This window comes from Lepidochelys olivacea (assembly GCF_965140295.1).
Source record: "Lepidochelys olivacea isolate rLepOli2 genome assembly, chromosome: 3".
NCBI lineage: Eukaryota > Metazoa > Chordata > Testudines > Cheloniidae > Lepidochelys > Lepidochelys olivacea.
Window position 1 is genome coordinate 26,632,670 of NC_140413.1, and position 21,761 is coordinate 26,654,430.

The 21,761-nt window shown below is 39.0% G+C and overlaps 1 protein-coding gene across 1 annotated transcript in view; it reads left to right on the forward strand.

Annotated features, from left to right (window-relative positions):
- The window catches only part of NBAS (NBAS subunit of NRZ tethering complex), a 407,958-nt gene that overhangs the window by 106,167 nt on the left and 280,030 nt on the right, over positions 1–21,761 (forward strand). The window contains exons 22-25 of the mRNA XM_084622071.1: positions 13,373–13,456; positions 14,385–14,538; positions 19,010–19,195; positions 20,614–20,787. Coding sequence (XP_084478197.1) covers positions 13,373–13,456; positions 14,385–14,538; positions 19,010–19,195; positions 20,614–20,787 — 598 coding nt within the window. The remainder of the gene's footprint in view (positions 1–13,372; positions 13,457–14,384; positions 14,539–19,009; positions 19,196–20,613; positions 20,788–21,761) is intronic.

Below are 21,761 nucleotides of genomic sequence, written 5' to 3' on the forward strand. Positions count from 1 at the left end.
GATCTTTTTATCACCCTGACTGAAATACCCTCCCAACCCAACCAAGCTGGAAAAGGGACCTCTGGTGAGTGTACCTTTTAAAATATAATACATGTTATAAAAACAAGCTTTTTTTAATGATTAAGTAGCCCTGAGGACTTGGGATGCATTCTTGGCCCGTACAGCTACTGGAAAAGTCTGTTAACGTGTCTGGGGATGGAGGGGAAATCCTCCAGGGACATCTCCATGAAGTTCTCCTGGAGGTACTCTAAAAGCCTTTTCAGAAGGTTTCTGGGGAGAGCAGCCTTATTCCCTCCTCCATGGTAGGACACTTTACCACGCCATGCTAGTAGCAAGTAATCTGGTATCATTGCATGACAAAGCTTGGCAGCATATGGTCCTGGTGTTTGCTGGCATTCAAGCAACATCCGTTCTTTATCTCTCTATGTTGTCCTCAGGAGAGTGATATTGTTCATGGTAACCTGGTTGAAATAGGGGAATTTAATTAAGGGGACATTCAGGTGCCCGTTCCTACTGGGCTGTTTGCCTGTGGTTGAAAAGAAATCCTCCCCGCAGTTGGCCATTGGTGCTGAGCTATTCGCATTTGGCTAGCAGGAATCTTCCCTGATACCAGCCACGCGGGGGGGTGAGGGGTAAAGCAATCATCCCAGAGAATTGGATTTGAGGGTGGGTTAGTTTGGTTTCTGCTGCTGCACGTTAACAGAAAAAACGCAGCACTAAATGGCCAATGCAACGTGCTTTGCTTGGTATGGGAGAGGAGGGCGCTGCTGTTATGAAGGTTGCAGAAGCCGAAAGACTATGGCTTACCCTGGCCGAATTCTGTTGCCCGGCACTGCGTGTGTGATCTCTAACACCAAAGCCGCAGGCACTCAACGTAAGATGCAAAATGCGACCTTGTACCAAAATCACATGTGCTATGTAATGTGAATAGTGTTGTTCACCGTGAAAGAGTATAGCCATTGTTCTGTAAAATGTATCTTTTTAAATACTTCACTCCCTTTTTTTCCTCCAGCAGCTGCAAATGTTTCAAGCCTCCCTCCTCCGTCCCAAAGGCTATCTCGGATAAGGCGGCGAAAAAAACGTATGCGCGATTAAATGTTCTCTGAGCTCATGCAGTCGTCCGGCACTAACAGCTCAGCAGGATGTGTAGAGGGACACAATAGCGGAGTACAGGAAAGTGGCTGATGAACGTGAGGAGAGGTGGCGGCAGGAAGATCAGAGGAGGCATGATGCAACGCTAGGGCTACTGCGGGATCAAATGGACATGCTCCAGCATCTGGTGGAGGTTCATGAACAGCAGCAGGATCACAGACTGCCGCTGCAGCTCCTGTTTAACCGCCCTCCATCCTCCCAAGTTCCATAGCCTCCTCACCCAGACGCCCAAGAACGTGGGGGAGGAGGCTCCGGGCCCCCAACCACTCCACCCCAGTGGACAGCCCAAGCAACAGAAGGCTGTCATTCAACAAGTTTTAAAGTGGCCTTTTCTTTCTCTCCTACGCTCCTCCCACACCCCAACTGGGCTACCTTGTGAGTTATCTCCCTATTTTTATAATCAATTAATAAAGAATACATGTTTTTTAAATGATAGTGACTTTATTTCCTTTGCAAGCAAGCTGTGATCGAAGTGGGGAGGGAGGTTGGCTTACAGGGAATTTAGAGGCAATCAAGGGGGCGGGTTTTCATCAAGGAGAAACAAACAGAAGTGTCACACAGTACCCTGGCCAGTCATGAAAGTGGTTTTCAAAGCTTCTCTGATGCACAGCGCTTCTAGCTGTGCTCTTCTAACTGCCCTGGTGTCTGGCTGTGTGTATTCAGCGGCCAGGTGATTTGCCTCAACCTCTCACCCCGCCATAAACGTCTCCCCCTTACTCTCACAGATATTGTGGAACGCACAGCAAGCAGTAATAACAATGGGAATATTGGTTTTGCTGAGGTCTGAGCGAGTCAGTAAACTGTGCCAGCGACCTTTTAAATGTCCAAATGCACATTTTATCACCATTCTGCACTTGCTCAGCATATAGTTGAACAGCTCCTTACTACTATCCAAGGTGCCTGTGTTCGGCTTCATGAGCCATGGCATTAAGGGGTAGGCTGGGCCCCAAGGATAACTATAGGCATTTCAACATCCCCAACAGTTATTTTTTGGTCTGGGAAGTAAATCCCTTCCTGCAGCCGTTTAAACAGACCAGAGTTCCTGAAGATGTGAGCGTCATGGACCTTTCCCGGCCATCCCACGTTGATGTTGGTGAAACGTCGCTTGTGATCCACCAGTGCTTGCAGCACTGTTGAAAAGTACCCCTTGCGGTTTATGTACTGGCTGCCCTGGTGGTCCGGTCCCAAGATGCTATCAAAGGTAGTGCCTCTGGGAAATGTGCAGGTCATACTAGATGGCTTTGCTGCAATGGGATTCCCTAACTGTGGGAGCGCTACAGATGGAACGCATATCCCTATCTTGGGATGAAAAGACCTTTCTATTTTTCTTGTTTAGAGTTATATTGAAGCTTAAAAATCCTCAGTGCTTGAATCCTACAATTAAAAAATGCCTTTTTTCTTAAATGCCACATCTGACTTAGTGAGACAAGTGGTGAGGTATTATCTGTTTTTGGATCGACTTCTTTTCGTCCACTAAAGAGACATATTTTTGAGCTATACAGAGCTCTTCTTCAGCTCTGGAAAAGGTATTCAAAGTATCACAGCTAAATACAAGGTGGAACAGATTGTTAAGCATAAGTAAGGCTATCAGTTTGTCCTGGAGGTCACCAATTTTGTGATTTTTTTTTTTTTTTTTTGGTGACCTCTGTGACTTCAGGGCTCGGACTGCCAGCCCTGGTGGGCGGGGCTCAGGCGGCCGTGAATTCTTGTTTGTTGCCTGCGACCTGCCTATGACTTTTACTAAAAACAACCGTGACAAAATCTTAAAAACTTTCTGCGAGAGAAGTGTCATTTTCAAAGGGTCTGTCTTTAGTTTCCACAGCAGAAATTTTGAAGCAGCAGTTACACTGAAAGCTGCAAGCAGCTGAGATGCTATTATTTTAAATGTTGATTATTTTCATTTGGGTTAATCATTCCATAATGTTTCCTTTTGAGTAGGGTGGCTTAAAGAAGTGGCACTTGCTGTGCTTTAGGATAGTAAGGCACTTGAATGTATTGCCCCCTCTCTCTCTTGGTCTCCTTCTCTAGAAAATTGTGAGTATTGAACACACTACTTTCTTATCGTCTCTCGGGCAACGTGACCCCTCCCCTTTTTTTTCCTGTCAGTTTATTAGATAAATTGAAAGTTTAGAATGGATGTAGTTACAGTCACCCAAAGTGCCTTGGCTGTGTCTGTCACTCTTAAAGAAAACCAGATGGCCAATTATAACTACTGGAAAGCTGGCTGAGGGGAGCTTTTTCCCAAATTAAAAATAAAGCACAAACAATATATACAAATATTGTAAATATACACCATGAATTTCAGAAAGATCATTCTTTTCTTATTATGTCCTCTTCTTTGGGTGAAGAGGACCTCACACATAATGAAGCTGTGTTTTAGGGCCTAATCCTGAGAACCTGCAAGTGGCACTGACATTGCATCCTGTCCTTTCATTTCCTTCTATGGCAGTTACAGGTGCTCAGTATTTTAGGATTTGATCATAAAAGCAGACATGGAATAATGTAGTTTTGTAACCCCTGTAATAAAGATAAAACAAATGCCTGACTTAATATTATAAGGTCAGTAAATTGTTTTATCTAGTCTACGATATTTATAATTAATTAGTATTCAAAGAAAAGTATGTGACGAAACGGTAGGAAAACAGAGATGTAATACTATATTTCAGATTTGATAACTTTCCGACATTTTCAAATGTAAAACATGGATATGCATTAAATGTATGTGATTGCAGCAGAACAAATGACTTTCTAAGTACTCCCATTGCAAGTTTTTATATTATGTCCTCAGTATAGAATGCAAACTGGAGTTTTTTCCAAATTAAATGCAAATAAGGTGAGTCAGAATTCTCACATTAGTGGCGCTTTGATGGTACATGGATGGAAGACTTTGTGAGAACTGTACCATATTTTGTGCATCCAACATCTTCCACAAATAGCTTTCTCATCTCTAGCATATCGATACCTTGCCTTTTTAATCTGTGTTCATTATATTGGATAGTCAGAACCAATACTTAGTACAGCAAACCTTCCAGATACAAAAAGCTTTGGAGCAAAACAGTGTTTCAGATGGTAAGAGAGACTCCGATTAAAAAAAAAAATACAGTGAATATGTAATAATGACATTGTGAAGTTCCATGTTTTTTGTGTCACAGTGTTTCTGGATCAGATGTTCAGAGTTTACAGGGAGAAGGTATTTCCTAAACTGTCAGCTCTACAAACTCAATCTGACATTTGAGAATCCTATAGACACACACACATTGTACACAGTACTTACAGGAAAAAAGCTTAGAGTATAAAGTCACCATGGGCAAAAAGAAAGAATTGAACTCTGTCCTTAAAACTGACTAATACCTTACCTTTTACAAAACATGTCTATGAGAAAAATAAACCCACAGCTTGAATACCTGCAATAAGTAGGGTATGGAACTTACAATAAAACAGGTAGTCTTTTGTCAAAGCAGAGAATTATAAGACCGGTTAAACTACGGTAAACAAAAGAGTGAAAAGGGCTATACTGAGAAAAATGAAACCCTTTAGAAGAAAAAGATCATGAGTTGAGTGCCTTCCTAGTCTGTCAATTGATTGGACTCTGATTGAATTCGGAGTGTATTGAAGTAAGTAGGAACTTCAGTAACGTACCAAGAAGAAAAAAAAATCAAATAGTGTGTTTTTGCTCTTTGGAAGAAGCAGTTTAATTAGCAAGAAGATTATATGAAGTGTTGCAAACAAATGTCAGTGTGTAATATACAAATGCTAAGCATTACCTGATTTTAATCTGTTGATTTCATTGTAGGTATTGGGTATACAATACCACACTTAAGATTTTTCCTATGTGAGTCAACCTGGCACTATTCCATTGAGACTATTAGTGTCTGGTTGCTCCTGGCAATTGATGATGGCCTAAGAAGGGTATTGATGTGTGCATGATTCTTTGGCAAGCAGAACTTTCCCGATCTCTGCCAATCTTGACTGCTAAGTTCATTTGGCAGGAGGAGATGGAAGACTTTGTTTAGGTCTTTGGTGTCTGGGTAAACTACTGTCTCTATAATTGATCTTCCTTTATAAAAATCTTGGAGAAATTTTTTAAAGGGCATTATTTTTCTAAAATGTGTTGGAGCTATTTAATAAAATGACCTCCTTGAGCTTTTTGAGAAGTGTGCTAGTGTTCATAACAATGAAATCCTTACATGTTCTAAATTCAGAATTCTGCACTCTATATCTGTGTTTTGGAACAGCTAATTGTACTTCATTCATGTGTTATTTTTGCATCTTATTTGTTTGTATGGTACAATCTGTGGGCATGGTGCTTTACACATAAGACAGGTCCTTTCTGAGAAACTTGTTTTCTGAATTATACATGGTACAGCTAGGGATAACAGTAAACAATAGATTCATCCCTGAAATAAATGTTAAAATAGAAAGGTAAAGTAAAAATGGAAACTATCCCACTGTTGTCTGGATAAGATTAACCTTCACTGTATCAGAAAGGTCACACATACAGAACTGAAGTACAGGATGTCATAATGAATGAATTTCCCACTACTAACAGATATGTACATATTGAGACAGTTGTGCTGTCCCTTGTTTTTCCAGCTCTCAGTCATAAATTCCTATGATAAAACCAGATACAGAAAATGTTCTGAAGTGGCTCAGTAGGATTACTCTGAGCTGCTTTTAAGGGCACACAAAAATAAAATGGCGCATGCTGTGCAACTGCATGGGAGTTGCTGTGAATCAATAAGTAGCACAGATGGTTTCTGGACAAATATCTCCTTGACATAGTGTAATAATACAAGTTACTTACTTGGGAAATGGGCCACATCACTGTTCAGAAACTATGGTAAATGATGTTATTAATGACCTATTTTTAGTATGAAAGCACCCACAGGCCACAAACTTGACTGGGCCCCATTAATCCTGGGTGCTGTGCAAACAAAGTTCCTTTCCCAAAGACCTTACAAACTAAGTTAAAGAGGCAGCACATGGGTGCAGTGAGCAGTGGGAGGGGATGGAGGAGAGAAGACAAAGGCGATGGGAAAGAGAACATGTTCATTACATAGTTCAACTATGTGCAGTGTTTGCAGATTATAGGTGTTTTGATACGTCAAACTATCTTGAGAGATTAGAGAGCTCGTTGCTGAAAGAAAGCAGGCTTTTCTTGTTTTTGGCATCATTATAGATGGAGATATTGTTATGGGAACTCAAAGCTTTGTACTTGAGGGTTTTTGATTGACATTTATACTTTGTTATATATCTAATAATCAGATTACGTCTGACTAGTTAAGCAATAGTTTCATGTTTTCTGTCCATTGAAAGAAATAGATCAAAAATTACGGCCCTTGGAAGTGATGGAAGTAAAAATAATGACCAATCTGTGGAATGAGTGCTCCTTTTACATCTTCTGAAGTTTAACGCCATGCTAATGTATTACCACTGCATTACCCATAGGTTCGCTCTTTTGAGCTCTCATGCTGATTCTGTTCCATATCTGGAAGGATATCACATCACTTTGACAGGTCTTTTCTGTTACTTTAAATCTGTGCCTTAGCATTTTGATTAAACTGAAAGAGAGTTTATTAGATGAGCCATCATTAAACCGTAAGGAAATTCATGGGGAGCTCCAGCTGGCAGCATATATAGCAAAGTAAATTGTATTCAGTACTCTGGACTATAAAATAAGTTATAAGTGTGTGCATAAGTGTTTGGCATATCTGTCTTGCATCTGTCTTGCATCTGGCTCCTATATTGGATTTTTATGGGAACCTGCCCTAACTCTACATTACATAGCTCTACATTCTAATTCTGAAATTGGCTAGGTACTGATAAATACCATGTTGAGGACAACATAGCAGTAATAAAATATACTGGCTTTTTTTTTTTTTTTTTTTTTTGACCACTGTCTAAATTCTTAGGGACAGTCATATGTTGATTACATTTGTGCCTATTATAAGAAAATGTCAACCATTTTCCTTTTCTGATTTAATACTAGCTGGATGTCAGTTGATTTTTATTGTGTAAATATTAAAGGGAATCAGGGTGGATTTGATTTAAATCACTAGTCAGGAAGACTTGATTTATTCATGGTTTTCTACATAAAAGTGCATTCTTGTTGGTTGTTATAACCTTAATACAGACTCTTCACAACTCAGAGATAAATGTTGGTTTCATTTGTAGAAGGTACACACTACACATTTTTAAACCGTGATTTATTTTGAAAACTTTTCAGATTAGTTTTACAGCTATATCAGAAAATGAATAATTGTTTGGTTATTTCATTTACCAAAGGTAATTGAAGCAGATATTTATGAAATCATTGGGAAGTGAACTATCTCCAATTCAATAGGTTAATCATTAATATTTGGAGGATTTTCTTGCCATGCTGTATTAGGAGGAGAACATCACCAGACAGACATTTAAATTGTTTTATTTTACTAAAACAACAACGTTAAGTATTCTTGATTTTTTTCTTCAACAAACATAATATTTTAACAAAAAAGCATATGCCCCTCCCTTCTCACATTTATCTCCAGACTACTTCTCCTTGTTCAGATCTATTCCATCCTCAGCAATCTTCTATTCATTGAACTTTTTGAAACTTTGCACTTTTAGATTGACTCTGTGTACACAAATTTGCAGAGGGACAAGAGAGTTGCAGTCTGTTATTTCTCACTTCTATATATTATTTATTTTAAACCATTTTTGCCGTTAACAAGCATGTTACCTCTGGAGACACAAATCCACAGTTTGAGAACTGAAAAACTGAACATCTCTGATGGTATCTTCTAGACTGAGCACAGAGTCCCTTTGGATAGATAGAAAGATTAACCTAAATAATCTATACAGAAGCCTGTGGAACCCCATAAGATTGAGTCCCTAATCCATGGACTATTGGAACTCATTTACAAAACTTTTCTTAAACATTACATGAATATATTTTCATGCTATAGAATTAGAATTTTTATCCCTATTCCATGATGAGATATCTTTGAGCGATAAGGTATCTTAATTAAAACGATCTTTAGACAAGTGTTTTTCCTTCAAAAAGCATTTTATCAAAAAAATCTGATTTAAATAAAAAAAATCAGATTTTTTTTTTAAATCCTTGATTTTTGTCGACCCGGAAAGGAATAACTATCACACATGTTAGTTCTGAGTTGTCAGCTCCCTCGCAAGTGTCATAGAACCACTCGCTGGCTGACCCTAGTATGTGAGCCACCCTAGTGTGTGAGCCAAGTTCGTGTCAGCAGATTCTGCTCTTTACCAGCAGCATATTGCTGTGTGAAGGAGTGGTCACCACTGAGACATCATGGGAGCGGGGGACTTAATGAGGCCTTGTGAATGTGTGTGTCTTCTATGTGGTTTTATCCAGGGTGTGTGATACTATGTAGTCTAAGCCAGGGTAAAGCACACAAAATATGTGAGAAAGGCCCATACGTGTGTGTTATCCATATATGGCCTGATTCAGTGCACACTGAAGTCAGTGAGAGTACCTTCATTAACTTTAGTGGACGTTGGTTCAGGCCTATAGAGAAAAGTCTGTATAATAAAGGTGAATTGGTGAGAGAGGACCATTTCAATATCATGTATTCCTCTGTTAACATCCAACTCATTAGTAAGAATATAATAAAACATTTGAAAAAACTGATTATAGAGACGTGTACAGAGTTTCTACTGCATTTGTCCCATGGTCATTACAACTACACCAGTTAAAACTTGACACGATCTTGTGGTGCTCCATTTGGGTCATTTTGAAAAGCTCTAATAATGCAGAGAGTAAAAAGTCTGGGTTCTCCAGAATTGGGAGAGAGGACATAGATAATCATATTAATGTTTATCCTTTTTTGGTGTTCAGGTGAAGGCTAGAGAGCTGGTGAGGTGATTGAATGAAGGGAAAGGGTTTCTTTCTGTCTGTAAACATACATATTTTTGTGTGTGAGTGAGAGATTCTTAAAGTGCTCCTTTCAAGAAAATTCTAGGCTGAGGCTGAAATTCCATATTTACTTACATAACCCAGGCTTGATATTTTTGTGGATAGCACCTCTTCTATTTCTATGTTTTTTGTGGTGGAACTTTTTGTTGCCCAACTTCCTTTTACTTCGTTTCAGTGGGTATTGGACACCTAGCTCCCATAAGCAATTTTGGAAATTCCCCCCCCCCCCCCCCTTAGACTTGTTTTGCACTCATCTCTCTAGGAAATGTGTGTGTTTAGAATTGCAAAACAAGTCAGTCAAAACAGAAATTGCAAGATTTTTGGTACTTATTTTATAGTTTATTCACGAACATGCTTTAGAGAGGTCTCTTTATTGTCTGCTGTGGAAAAGGAAAAAGAGGGATGGGGAAAGGTGGCCCTTTGGGACTTCGGCCACTCCAAATGGCACTAGGGTGGTGTTTCTTTAGCAAGAATGAAGGTTTTTTTGTTTTTTTTTTTTGTAGGCCATAGTGTTCAATACAGAGATGCAGTGAGTTAATATGAAAAAGGGCTTTTGTCTGTTTTTAACCAGGGTCATAATATTATTTAAATGTCAGCTTGTAAGTATGAACAATTGCAGCAGTCATTTCTGCATCATATGCTAAAGTTCTTCTTGGAGGCAATGCTGCTTTTCTATTCTTCATAGAATTAAGGAAGAAAAACAACAACAACACTGCTTCTCAACCAAGGAAAGAAAAGCCTGGCAAATCTGAACAGAGTGAAATACAGTTTTTGTCCCCTGAACTGTTCTTATTACAGTTGAAATTACAGGCCATAGTGTGATGTTGGACAAGCTATTCCACATGGACTCCCTATCTGCACATTTCTTTTCAAGTGCCTAAAAATCAGAAAGTGTTGCTTTGCATGGCACATTAGTTTTTAAAAAACTTGACATATACCTAAGGGGGAAAAATGAATGAATGAAAGAAGAAACTTCCTGTACATGATGCAATTGTTCAGTATTTAACGGAGCATGCTCTGCTTTAAAATGCCCTGAATACCTGTTCCTCTTGTGAGCACTTTAAATTGTCCTACTTAATTTAGACAGCATGATTTTCTCCTTTCTTGGAGCAGTGTCAGTATGAATTTCTTGGTGCAGCAAGAACAAATCAAACACACTCTAATTTTTAAATGGAGGGGAAGGAAATATTTATTATAATTTTCAGTTGGAGAAGCCATGTGGTTTATAAGAGAGGAAAGATATGGGTCTTGGATGTGATGGTATCAGCCTTCTGAAAGGAAATGTGGAGTACAGTAATTCAGTGTCTTAGAGTATGTCTACGCTACCTGCTAGATCGGCAGGCAGCGATTGATCCAGTGTGGATTGATTTATCTCGTCTAGTCTAGACGCCATAAATTGACTCACGAGCATTCTGCCATCGACTCCTGTACTCCACCACCACAAGAGTCAGACAGAGTCGACAGGGGAGCGGCAGCAGTCGACTCACCGTAGTGAAGACACCGCAGTGAGTAGATCTAAGTACGTCGACTTCAGCTACGTTATTCACGTAGCTGAAGTTGCGTAACTTAGATTCCCCCCCCCGCCCCAGTGTAGACCAGAGCTTAGATTGGGTGGGTGCTTTCATGTCCTTGTTAAAATATAAGAAAATTTTAACAGCTTTTTTCAGTGTATGTTGGAAGCTAATCTGTATTGAAAGTACTTGGAAAAAGGAGGCACATCATTCATACAGACGCAATAATATGATTGACATTAGGTTACTTAAGGAGAAATTTTGCAAGTTTTGAGCTATTTACTGCAAACCACTAATGCTAATGAAATGTTCAAGCTGAGATACCACACACTCAAGAGAGAAAATTCCAAAAATTAAGGTTTGCTTTGTTAGCCGTGTTTCATGGCAAATACATTTTACACCAATATTTGTCAACTTCGATGGACTGTTTTTATTAAAATTTGATAATGCTGACTTTGATTTCTCTGCACTGGAACTAATGTTCATGGTGTGTGCAACATTATCTCATGTTGAATGTCTGCTTAACATGCTCAGTGTCTGCTGCTCAGTGTCTGCTTAACATGCTCTGTTCAGTTTCATTAAGAAATACGATTTTAAGAAGTTCAGCTCTATTAACAACTTATCTTGGCCTGTGATGAAGAATACAAGTTTTTCAAATTGATGAATAGAAACAAAATTCTAACTGCTAACATTTTTTTGAGTTGATGTGGTCAAGGATGATATTAAACTCCTATTTGAAAAGGCTTTTACCTTTAAACCATAACACAAGTTATAACAGTAAAAATGAGAAGTTTGTTTAGCATTAGGATTCTTGGAGACATCGAGTTAAAACACCTTGTAATTGTTAATGTACCAGAAGCTGGGAGTGGGTGACGGGATGGATCGCTTGATGATTACCTGTTCTGTTCTGATGATTACCTTTTGAGGCCACTGTCGGAAGACAGGATACTAGTCTAGATGGACCTTTAGTCTGACCCAGTGTGGCAGTTTTTATGTTCTTATTCAACCTATACTGCAGCTTCCTGGCTGAGTTCTGAAACAAAATGTTTTCCCACTTTTTGTTATAGTTCCTTTCTCCTATACTAACCAGCACCAGCTGTTAGGGCTAGCCTTATCCCTCCACCAGTGAAGGAGGAGACACATTTCTGTCAGTCAGCTAGGCTAGAAGTTTGAGCACTAAAGTGAAGGAGAAGGAGCAGCCTTGTTTGGCATCACCATGGAGACTACTGTGGTTTTTTAAAAATACATAGTACTTCTCAGGATTTGATGTTTTAATTTAGGTGGAAGGTGATGTTCATTTTAAAGGTGTGGGAAATGGAAACATAGTATTTGAGACTTACCTAAAGTTGCGCAGACTGGCATAGAACATAGGTCTTGACTCCACTTTCTGTGCTCTAATCATTAGAGCTGGTGCTTCCGCCTATATTTTCTTCCTTTTGATCTTTGTGACCTGCAGATCCTTCCTTAACACTTTGTTGCTGATTTTTCCAATGAAGGGTCTAATTTTGGATAGTTATGATTGTCCTTGGTGCCACCAACACTGTTGGAAGCATCACAGTGGGGAAGGAGGGACATGTGGCCGTTTTGGAGACATGTGCCTGGGTGGTGAAAGTGAGTGAGGGTGTTCCACTTAGATAACACATGTAGTGCCTATTGCTAAATGTGATAGTTAATTAAATTTTCAGGTCACTTTTCATCAGTTTATTTGCATTATGCTTTTAGAATTGATTTGTGCATCAGAACATATCATTTTGCTTTTTAAGCTACTGAGGAAAGGAGTCATAAATATCCATTGCTACTGTTGCTGTCCTTGAAGGGATGAGAAATTTATATTAGCCTTTAATTTGCAATAAAGAGGTCGTGCCTGTAAGGCTTGCATCAGTATTATGGTATTGAATTATCAGGATCATGTTAAAATGAGTAAGGCATTGTACGCTTTATTGCTCTAATTTGTTGAAAATTTAAAACCATGCCTATGTGCACAGTTTTCTCGTCTCCTGTGCTTTGGTTTCTGTTTAGAATGGCTAAACAAAATTTTCCAGCTTTTTTTTGGTGTTTAAACACTTAACAAAGAAGATGATGAAGGATAAAAAACATAATTGTTTTTAGTCATAACTTTTGTTTTTCTTAATCTACATTATATACAAGAAATTCAAATTCCATTTTCAGATGATTCTCACTACAGCATTTAGTAAATATTCACTATGGATGTTTGTAGGCAGAAACCTATGTCTAACTTAATTGAGAAAATCAATACAGCAAGGTATATTTTATCTGTGTTCAGTACAAGGATTTGTTTACAGGTCTGTAAAGATTCCTGTTCTTTTTTTTAAGCTAAAGATCCTGTCTCACTCTTTACTATTCATTTCAAGCTTCTGTGATATAAATGTTCTTGTTAAATATCCTTAGTGTGAAAGCAAAGGAAGCCCAAACCTATAATTTTGCTATTTTTTTTTTTACAAATTAGAAAATTCTAAGATATTAAATTGTCAAAAATAACATGAGCAATATCTATTGTCCATGAAATAGCTCTCAAATATCCTGTAAGTAGCATACAGACTTTCCAAGTTAGGTGTGCACAATTATTCTCATGCCTCTCTATGCCCAGTTTATGCAACAGATACCTGTTAGCAGTTGATCCTGCCAATTGAATGGTAGCCCATAATATAGACTGAATCCAAATACTTTGCTGTACTATCTATTCAGTTAACAGAATGTTTTTGCCAATCCATATTTTTTCAAAATGTTTGTATAAAATTTCCATTGTGTTTTGTAATAGTTGTAGGCAGGATGTGTTGATGATTCTTCCCTGGAATGAACAGAAGCATCGGGAAGAGGACTGGTGTGAAAACCCACAGTGCAAGTAAGTATAGCGTGTGTGTGTGTGTGTGTGTGTGTGTGCATTAAAAAGAACAGTCTGAGAGGTTGCCAATATAAGGTTGATGAAATTCATGACTAAAATATTTGTCTTTACTATTTATGCCTAAGTTGGTAGAAAATTAAAAGCTCATGTAACAAAAATATATTAAAAACAACAACACTATGTTAGTGCGGTGTTAAACCTGACATTTTAATTACATAAAAGTAGAGAAACTATAAGTTCAGGGACTCATAACAATATTAACTCTTCATCTTTGTGCACATTGATTTTTAACGGTATGTGTAACAGCCTCAGATGAGCTTCCCTTGCTGGAACCTCACCAGGCTGTTGTGTTTGGAGCCACACACTGGGCCAGTGTCTGGATAGGCTTCAGTCAATCTTTGGCTCTGGCCTCTCTAGATCACTTACTGAGTGCTGATTCTCTATCTGGTGTCCCTTTTGGAAGTGGGACCCTGTGGCCTACCTGCCTCAGGACCAGTGTTAGCTCCCATCCACGATATCTCTATCTTTAGCATGCCTTTCTCAGAGTTCCACCGTAGTGGGCACCCTGGTTTATAATTAACCCCTTCAGGGACACGTGGTAGTTGAAGAAAATAGACTTTGTAAAAGGATTTCTAAAGCAATCACTCTTCACTTTAGACAGCCCAAGATATACTGATCCATGCGAAATAAGGAAACCTTTACAAAATTTCGTGTGTCACTTGCCTCACTACTCTTGAGCATTCTGAGGATTTGCATTCTGATTCTGGTCTCTTCTTCCTCTCTAAAATGGCTGCTAGAGAATGTTTGTTCTATAGCTTTCAAGTCCCCTCTGTCGGGGGACCCCTGGTTGGATTCAAAACTCCTGTAAAGTGATCAGTCTCTTGTCCATCTGTATATACCTTTGTAACTTTTTGTCTGCTCTTCTCAGAATGATATTTGAACCAGTTCTTCAAGATGAAGATGAATTCTTGTATGAAGGACAACCTGAGTTATTAAAGTACAGAACTACTAAGCTTTCGATAGACCTGGTTTCTGACTGGTATTGGAATAGGGCACAGGAGATTGAAAACTATGCTATGCAGGTAAGAACAGCAGCCCAGAAACAGTAATTGTTGGCACAGATGCAAGCATTTTATTGCTTCTTGAAGCTAATTAAGCTGTGTCAAAAGTAGGCGATATCAAACCGTCTGAACTGAGTATTGGTAGTGATAGCAGACGCTGATGTAAAATGCTGGCCTATTGAGGTCGTTAGGGCACTTGCCATGGAATTAAGTATGGATTCACAGATTTTTATTTTTCATATGTACACGTATAGGGAAAGAAAACTATTTTGCTGCCAAATAATAATTTTAGATGGCCCAAATTACTCTCTCAATTTAGAGATTCAATTTAGAGTGTGTTTCCTGAATTCAAACCTGTTTAAAGTTTACTCAGGTGAGTTGTGATTCATTCATGGGGGTGGATGGGGGAATCTCATAAATTTCCTTCAGCCTATCTGTTCCTGGGCTCTAGGAAATAGCAAAACTTTTCCAGCCGTGAAGAGCATTTTCCCTTCTGCTACATATTTTATGCTCATGTTTTCTAAAGGAAGAAGTGTTGAATAGTGAGTGGCTTAAGCAGGGAACTCAGCTGTGATGTCAGGCCAGCTTGCTGTGTGAATTTGGGCGAGTCATACAACCTGTCCGTACCCTAGTTTCCCCACATCTTTAAAATGTGTAAAGCACTTTGAGATCCTTGGATGAATGGTGCCATGAGAGTGGAAGGTGTTACTATTAATGTTATGACATGCTCTTTCCCTGACTGTAGTTTTGAGAATCCTCTGTGGAATGTCACAGATAATTGCAGTTCGCTTATGGTTTAACAACATAGAAATGTTTAAAATACTCCTGTGTCTATTAATTAGTAATTTTAGGTACTTCCTTTTCCAGATCAACCTGAGCTCTTATTTCTTTATATTCCTGTGTTAATTGATCCTCCCAGTTTCATAGGTGCTTCATAAAATGCTTAATCTTTTCAGATACCCTCATTGTAGACCCTTTCTTTTAATGACTAAAATAACAGTAAAAGATAACGTTTCTAGTTGCCTACTGAATTAAAATCCTTAACTAATAAAAAGATTAATCTCCCCTTGCATTTTAAAAAAAAGATATAGGGAATATTTTTGTTTTAGTGCCCAGAAATGCCTTTGGAAATCATTTACATTGGCCTCAAAAAATGTTATGGTGGTTGGTTGTATTCAATGAGGTTTTCATATGATATACAGCTCTGTGTGTTACACTGGAGCACAGTTTCATTTAACGTGTCAGTAATTTAATCGGTTTTTGGAAGTTTGTTTTTAGTCCAGTAAGTATTTGCAAAGGCGACAGATTCACAGATGATACTAGAAAAGACAGATTAGAATGAATGTTCAGAAAATATGTGGGTGTACTATTAAAAACAAAATACAATATTATTACTGTTTGTCTGATTTTTTTCTGTACTCAACTTGTTTACTTTAACCCATTTACTTGCAGTCATCTGCCTTTTAGTAACATTTCATCTGCCTGTATATCCATCACATTTTGATATCATATGTAGAGTATTTGTACTAATAAATCTCCCGTATCTTTTAATCTCACACCCTCATTTCCAAACACCTCCTTTCAGTATTCAAAAGTTAGTTGACTGTACCTTTTTATTGGCCTTTTCACCACTCTTATCTAAGATGTTTCCTATCTGCTGTGCTTGTGAGGAGTAAGCTAGTTAGCAGAGATGAGGCGCAAATATTTTGTTTCTATGTCATAATCTCTCCACTAGTTGCAAGTGCTGGGTTGTCCTCATTTTGCTTATCCATGTCAGGCAGCTGAAGTCTTGCTGCCTTGGAACTCTGTCCATTCAGCAGGAGATGGCTTCTGCAAGACGTGGGGGGAAATTATGGTAGTTTGATTTGTAGCTTGTTTGGGAATCCTGTAGTTCTTCCATTTCATTTCCCTGCCTGCTCCCCCACTCCTTCCCCTGCCCAACCTCCAAAAAACTGACCAACAATATACGTGCTGTCTCAAACAATAGCAAAGCCAGGAAATGTGAATCCTATTAAGGCAAAAAGGTGCTCCTTTATGAAGCTTCTCTCCCAGCTTCTGCAGACTGTGTAGCCTGCTCACAGCCTACTGAACAATGACTGACTGAAAGGGATTCATTCTCTCAGGCTGGATTGAGCCTCCCACTGCTATGGGGCACTGCAAGAGCACTGCTATGCTATGCAGATACTTGTCAAAGCAGACAACTGTCAGTTGCAAATGAAATCACTCCCTATTCAAGGATTTCTCTGGGGTCAGTGCAAAAGGGCAAGATCTAGGAAGAGTCTGAGTGTTTCTTTTAATGTGTTTAAATGGGTTGTCATTAACTTGGGGAAACAACTGGTATTCTTTCTGCCTTGCGGGAGGAGTCACTTCAGTTTAGTGGGCATCACTTTTATGATTGATCCCTACCCCCCACCTTTTCTCAGGTGTGGATTAAAGGTAGCCTCTCCTATCCTAACTCTTCAAAGACAGAGCAGACCCTTACTCAGATGGATCAATGGCTCCCTTTAAAAGGTTTGTGTTGGGGATGAGGTGAGGGGGAAATCTAAGGAAAAACAGAAAAGCTAAAAATCATTCCAGCTGTCATCCATCTCCTAAGTTCCTCTTTGATAAGGAGGGAAAATTGCCCGAGTTACATCTCGGGGGGGGGGGGGGGGGAGGGGGGAACAGAACCTGACATTTTGGAAATGTATTTTGCACTTTGATAGGAAGTGCAGGGCAGTAATCACATTTTAGGTCATTGTCAAGGTTCCTCCCCCACTCTGAACTCTAGGGTACAGATGTGGGGACCTGCATGAAAAACCTCCTAAGCTTATCTTTACCAGCTTAGGTCAAAACTTCCCCAAGGTACAAAATATTCCACCCGTTGTCCTTGGACTGGCCGCTACCACCACCAAACTAATACTGGTTACTGGGGAAGAGCTGTTTGGGCGCGTCCTTCCCCCCAAAATACTTCCCAAAACCTTGCACCCCACTTCCTGGACAAGGTTTGGTAAAAAGCCTCACCAATTTGCCTAGGTGACTACAGACCCAGACCCTTGGATCTTAAGAACAATGAACAATCCTCCCAACACTTGCACCCTCCCCTTCCTGGGAAATGTTGGATAAAAAGCCTCACCAATTTGCATAGGTGACCACAGACCCAAACCCTTGGATTTGAGAACAATGAAAAAGCATTCAGTTTTCTTACAAGAAGACTTTTAATAAAAATAGAAGTAAATAGAAATGAAGAAATCCCCCCTGTAAAATCAGGATGGTAGATATCTTACAGGGTAATTAGCTTCAAAAACATAGAGAGCCCCTCTAGGCAAAACCTTAAGTTACAAAAAAGATACACAGACAGAAATAGTTATTCTATTCAGCACAATTCTTTTCTCAGCCATTTAAAGAAATCCTAATCTAACACATACCTAGCTAGATTACTTACTAAAAGTTCTAAGACTCCATTCCTGGTCTATCCCCGACAGACTATAGACAGACACACAGATCCTTTGTCTCCCTCCTCCCAGCTTTTGAAAGTATCTTGTCTCCTCATTGGTCATTTTGGTCAGGTGCCAGCGAGGTTACCTTTAGCTTCTTAACCCTTTACAGGTGAGAGGAGCTTTCCCCTGGCCAGGAGGGATTTCAAAGGGGTTTACCCTTCCCTTTATATTTATGACAGTCATAAAGCCTATAAAAAAGAAAAGGAAAGGGAAGTATATTCCACCAAAAGGTTAATCATAAGCTGCTGTATTACTGCACACATAGTTTTAAGATTTTGTAAGGTCCATGCCAGAGCTGACTAAAATCCAAGAAGCTAAATAAACAGCTTTTTTAGTTCTGTAAGATTAATGACCCCCAACACTTCCCTAGTTCAAATATCTAATATGGATGCAGTTGTGGCATCCCTACCCCAGGACATGGTAGTTCCCTTGGAGTGTTGTCTTTCGAAAGATTATAGGACAGGAAGATACAAGGTACCCACCACAAGGATTCTGAAGCATTAGCAGTAGCTGTGAAAGCTTCTTTAGCAACCACATGCTTTGTCCAGGCAGGTGTGTCCTGATGCAGTGACCTAAAAAATACAGACCAATTAAACAGGGAATATTTTTTCTCTATTTTAAAGAAAATGTCCCTAGTTGTACCTTTTAAGTGTGATTCCTGTAGTCTCTGAACTTGCTAGTAAGAGCAATGACATCTAATTCAGTGACCATCACACTACTCTGGCTCAAACCCTGGATTGCTGAGACTAATCAAGTCCTTTGTAAGTATGTGTGGGAAAGGACAGGGAACTCTCACTTCCAAACCCTTCAGTAACACAAAAGAGATTTCAAACAGCCACAGACAAAGATGGCAGCATTGTTTTTAACCCCTCATCTGGATCTTTATTAACTACTCCTACCTAGAAAAAATTATTGGAACAACAGTATTTGAGAGACCAGTTAGAATTAGTTCAGATATTGATTACCAAAAAGAAACAATCAGGTAACAACATAATTTTTTTTCTTATTTTCAGGTGGACTGTGCTCTGTCCCTGGTTCGACTTGGCATGGAGAGGAACATTCCTGGTCTTCAGGTGCTTTGTGATAACCTGGTTACTTTGGAGATGCTGATTTATGAGACTGGATGTGATCTAACCCTAACCTTGAAAGATCTGCTGGAGATGAAAGATAGCGAAAAACTAAGACTGTTAATGATGAACGTACGTATTTTTGAAAATGCAATAGGTAGATTGTTGAGCCTAAATAATGTCCATGCTTATATAGACTCCTTGTAAGGTAACAGTGCTCTTCAGCCAGAGGTGTTTCCCTATCACATTTCCATTTATTATCCATCCATATCCCAAACAGCATTGGCACTAGATTTGTTTCTTTTTTTAATAGTATGGAAATGGTATTTTTGGAAAACAGCAGAACCAGTTTTGCTTATTTTAAAAATAAAATGAAAACAACCCCACTCTTACCCCAACTTTTCAGCAGAGACTAAGCCTGAATAATTTCAGGCTGTGCAAGCCATGATTTACTGAAAACGGGAATAAGATGGAAATGCCGTAAGTATCACTGTTACTACTGCACAAGTTCTAAGAGCACTTTTTTTAAAGATGGTTTTTGATGTTTATAAGCATTAGCAGAAAAAACCCAGCTCATTTCTGTGCAGCAGATAAACTCATCTGAAATCTTCTCTGGTTCTTCAGTCCTCTTTTTCTTGTGCAATATCCATCTTTTTTATACAATTTGTACTGTAGGAGGAAACTGAGGAAACTGACTCCAATACGTAGTTTTCCTAACATTTACCATTACAAAAAGATTCTTGTGATTTTCTTTTTTCTTTTGGAACACCTCCAATGTGTACAGCAGGCCTTTGAAATTCAGCCGGGGGAATGTCCTTGGGTGAGAGAAGTGCCTTTTCTTTGTCCCGTGAAATTCTGTTCAAGTTTTGCTGAGACATACACTATTGCAAATCACTACAGCGGACCCTTGCTAAAGCGCGCATTAGTATAGTGTGGATTCGCATATAGCTCTGTCGCGGTGATGGATCCCAAATTTAAATATTTAAATTGGGATCTATGTTAAAGTGGCCCCCGCTATAACGCGATCCCCGCCTTAACGTACCGCGCATGGATCCTGAACCCCGCGTTCTAGCGAGGGTCCGGTGTATTTATTTTCTCTTGCTTTCATTCCTTGGGGAACTTTTGGTAGCCTGACAAAATATGAATATGAATATGGTAAGGCTGGGCTCGTGCCACCACCAAAGCAGCAGTGGCATGGGACATTGCACTGGGAATGCCTGGTAGTGACCATGTCAGCTGTAGTCAAGGGGGCTGACGAATGAGAAAGCTGGGCTTTTCTATAAGACTCCCTTAGACTCAATAGCCCATCCCTCCCATCTTGGATGGCGGTCTTCTCCTGCCAGTTAATTTAATTAGTTCTGTAGTTAAAGTGGTAGGAGTCTTGCTGCAAGCTCAGGGTTCAAACGGTGCTGATGATGCATGATGAGGGCAGTTTATTACTGTTACACATAATATAATTGTTTTTACCTTTTTTCATTTAAAAATAAAAAAGGAACCAGGTTTTATCATTCTGTTTTCATTTGTTTTGTTTAACTTCTTACACTTTCTAGTCTTCTGATGAAAGATATGTGAAGAACGTTTATCAGTGGATGGTTCCATTTCTACATCGCTGTGAAAATCAGTCCCCTGGTCTTGCAAACACACTTTTTGGGGAGTATTTAGTTAGCTTAGCAAAGGAAGACCTGAAATTCCCTCTGAAGATCTTTCAAAATTCAAAACCAGATGTAAGTACAGATTCATAGTTGTTTTGTTTTATTGCCGTATTTGAAAACTATAATTTATTTTGCAGAACTGGATTCAGAGGTAAGGTTTGTTTGTTTCCCGATTTTGGAGGTTGAGCCTGTCCGTTTTTTTCCTTTTTAATGAACATTTGTCATGCGGATACGAAAATAATGTTCCCTAAACAAGGTTAAAACAGAATTTCTAATGCATGGTTAAACCATAGTTCTTGATCAGGATATCAAAAGATATGTTAATCATTAATCACTAGCAGAAATACCCAGTAGAGTAAAAATGAGTAGGGATTCTTCTGAATGTCATTTTTTTGCTAATGCATTGAACTTCATTTTCTGAACATGGCTAAATATTCTGTTTGTTTGAAGCCTCTTAAAATATTTTCTGAGTACTTCTGTCTGGTGCCTTTCCCTGAAGAATTTTACCAGCTTTCATTTTTTTGCCGCTAAAAGTGCTGGTAAGAAGTATTTATTTGCCTCATTAATGAGGGGAAAAAAGCAGTGATGTTGATCACTGTAGATAAAAATGCTGAAATTCATATTTCAGTAAGTTGCTACTATTCTCATAAGAAAGTAGAAGGACCACAAGAGAACTTTAATAAAATAAACTGTATCCCTTTCTATTCATCTTTGCATCCATTATTTAAACTACCTTTTCCCAGTAGCTAGATTAAAATGTGTGTAGTTAGATATTTTAAATTTATATTCACCCACAGCCCTCGTCAGTTCATATAAAGTACATTTATTTGTGTAATTATTTATTTAGAGTTCTAAAACCTACATAGCAGAAAGGTCCAGCTTAAATCCTGAGCTTCCTGTCCTGTGTTTTAAGTGCACAATCAATAATCACACCAACACACCCGCTTCCTGTATAGGCACACTCTGGCTGCCAAGGTAAGTTCTAGCCCCCTACCTCTCCTCATAGGGTAGAGAAGGACACCTCTACTGCTTCTGAAAATAGAGAT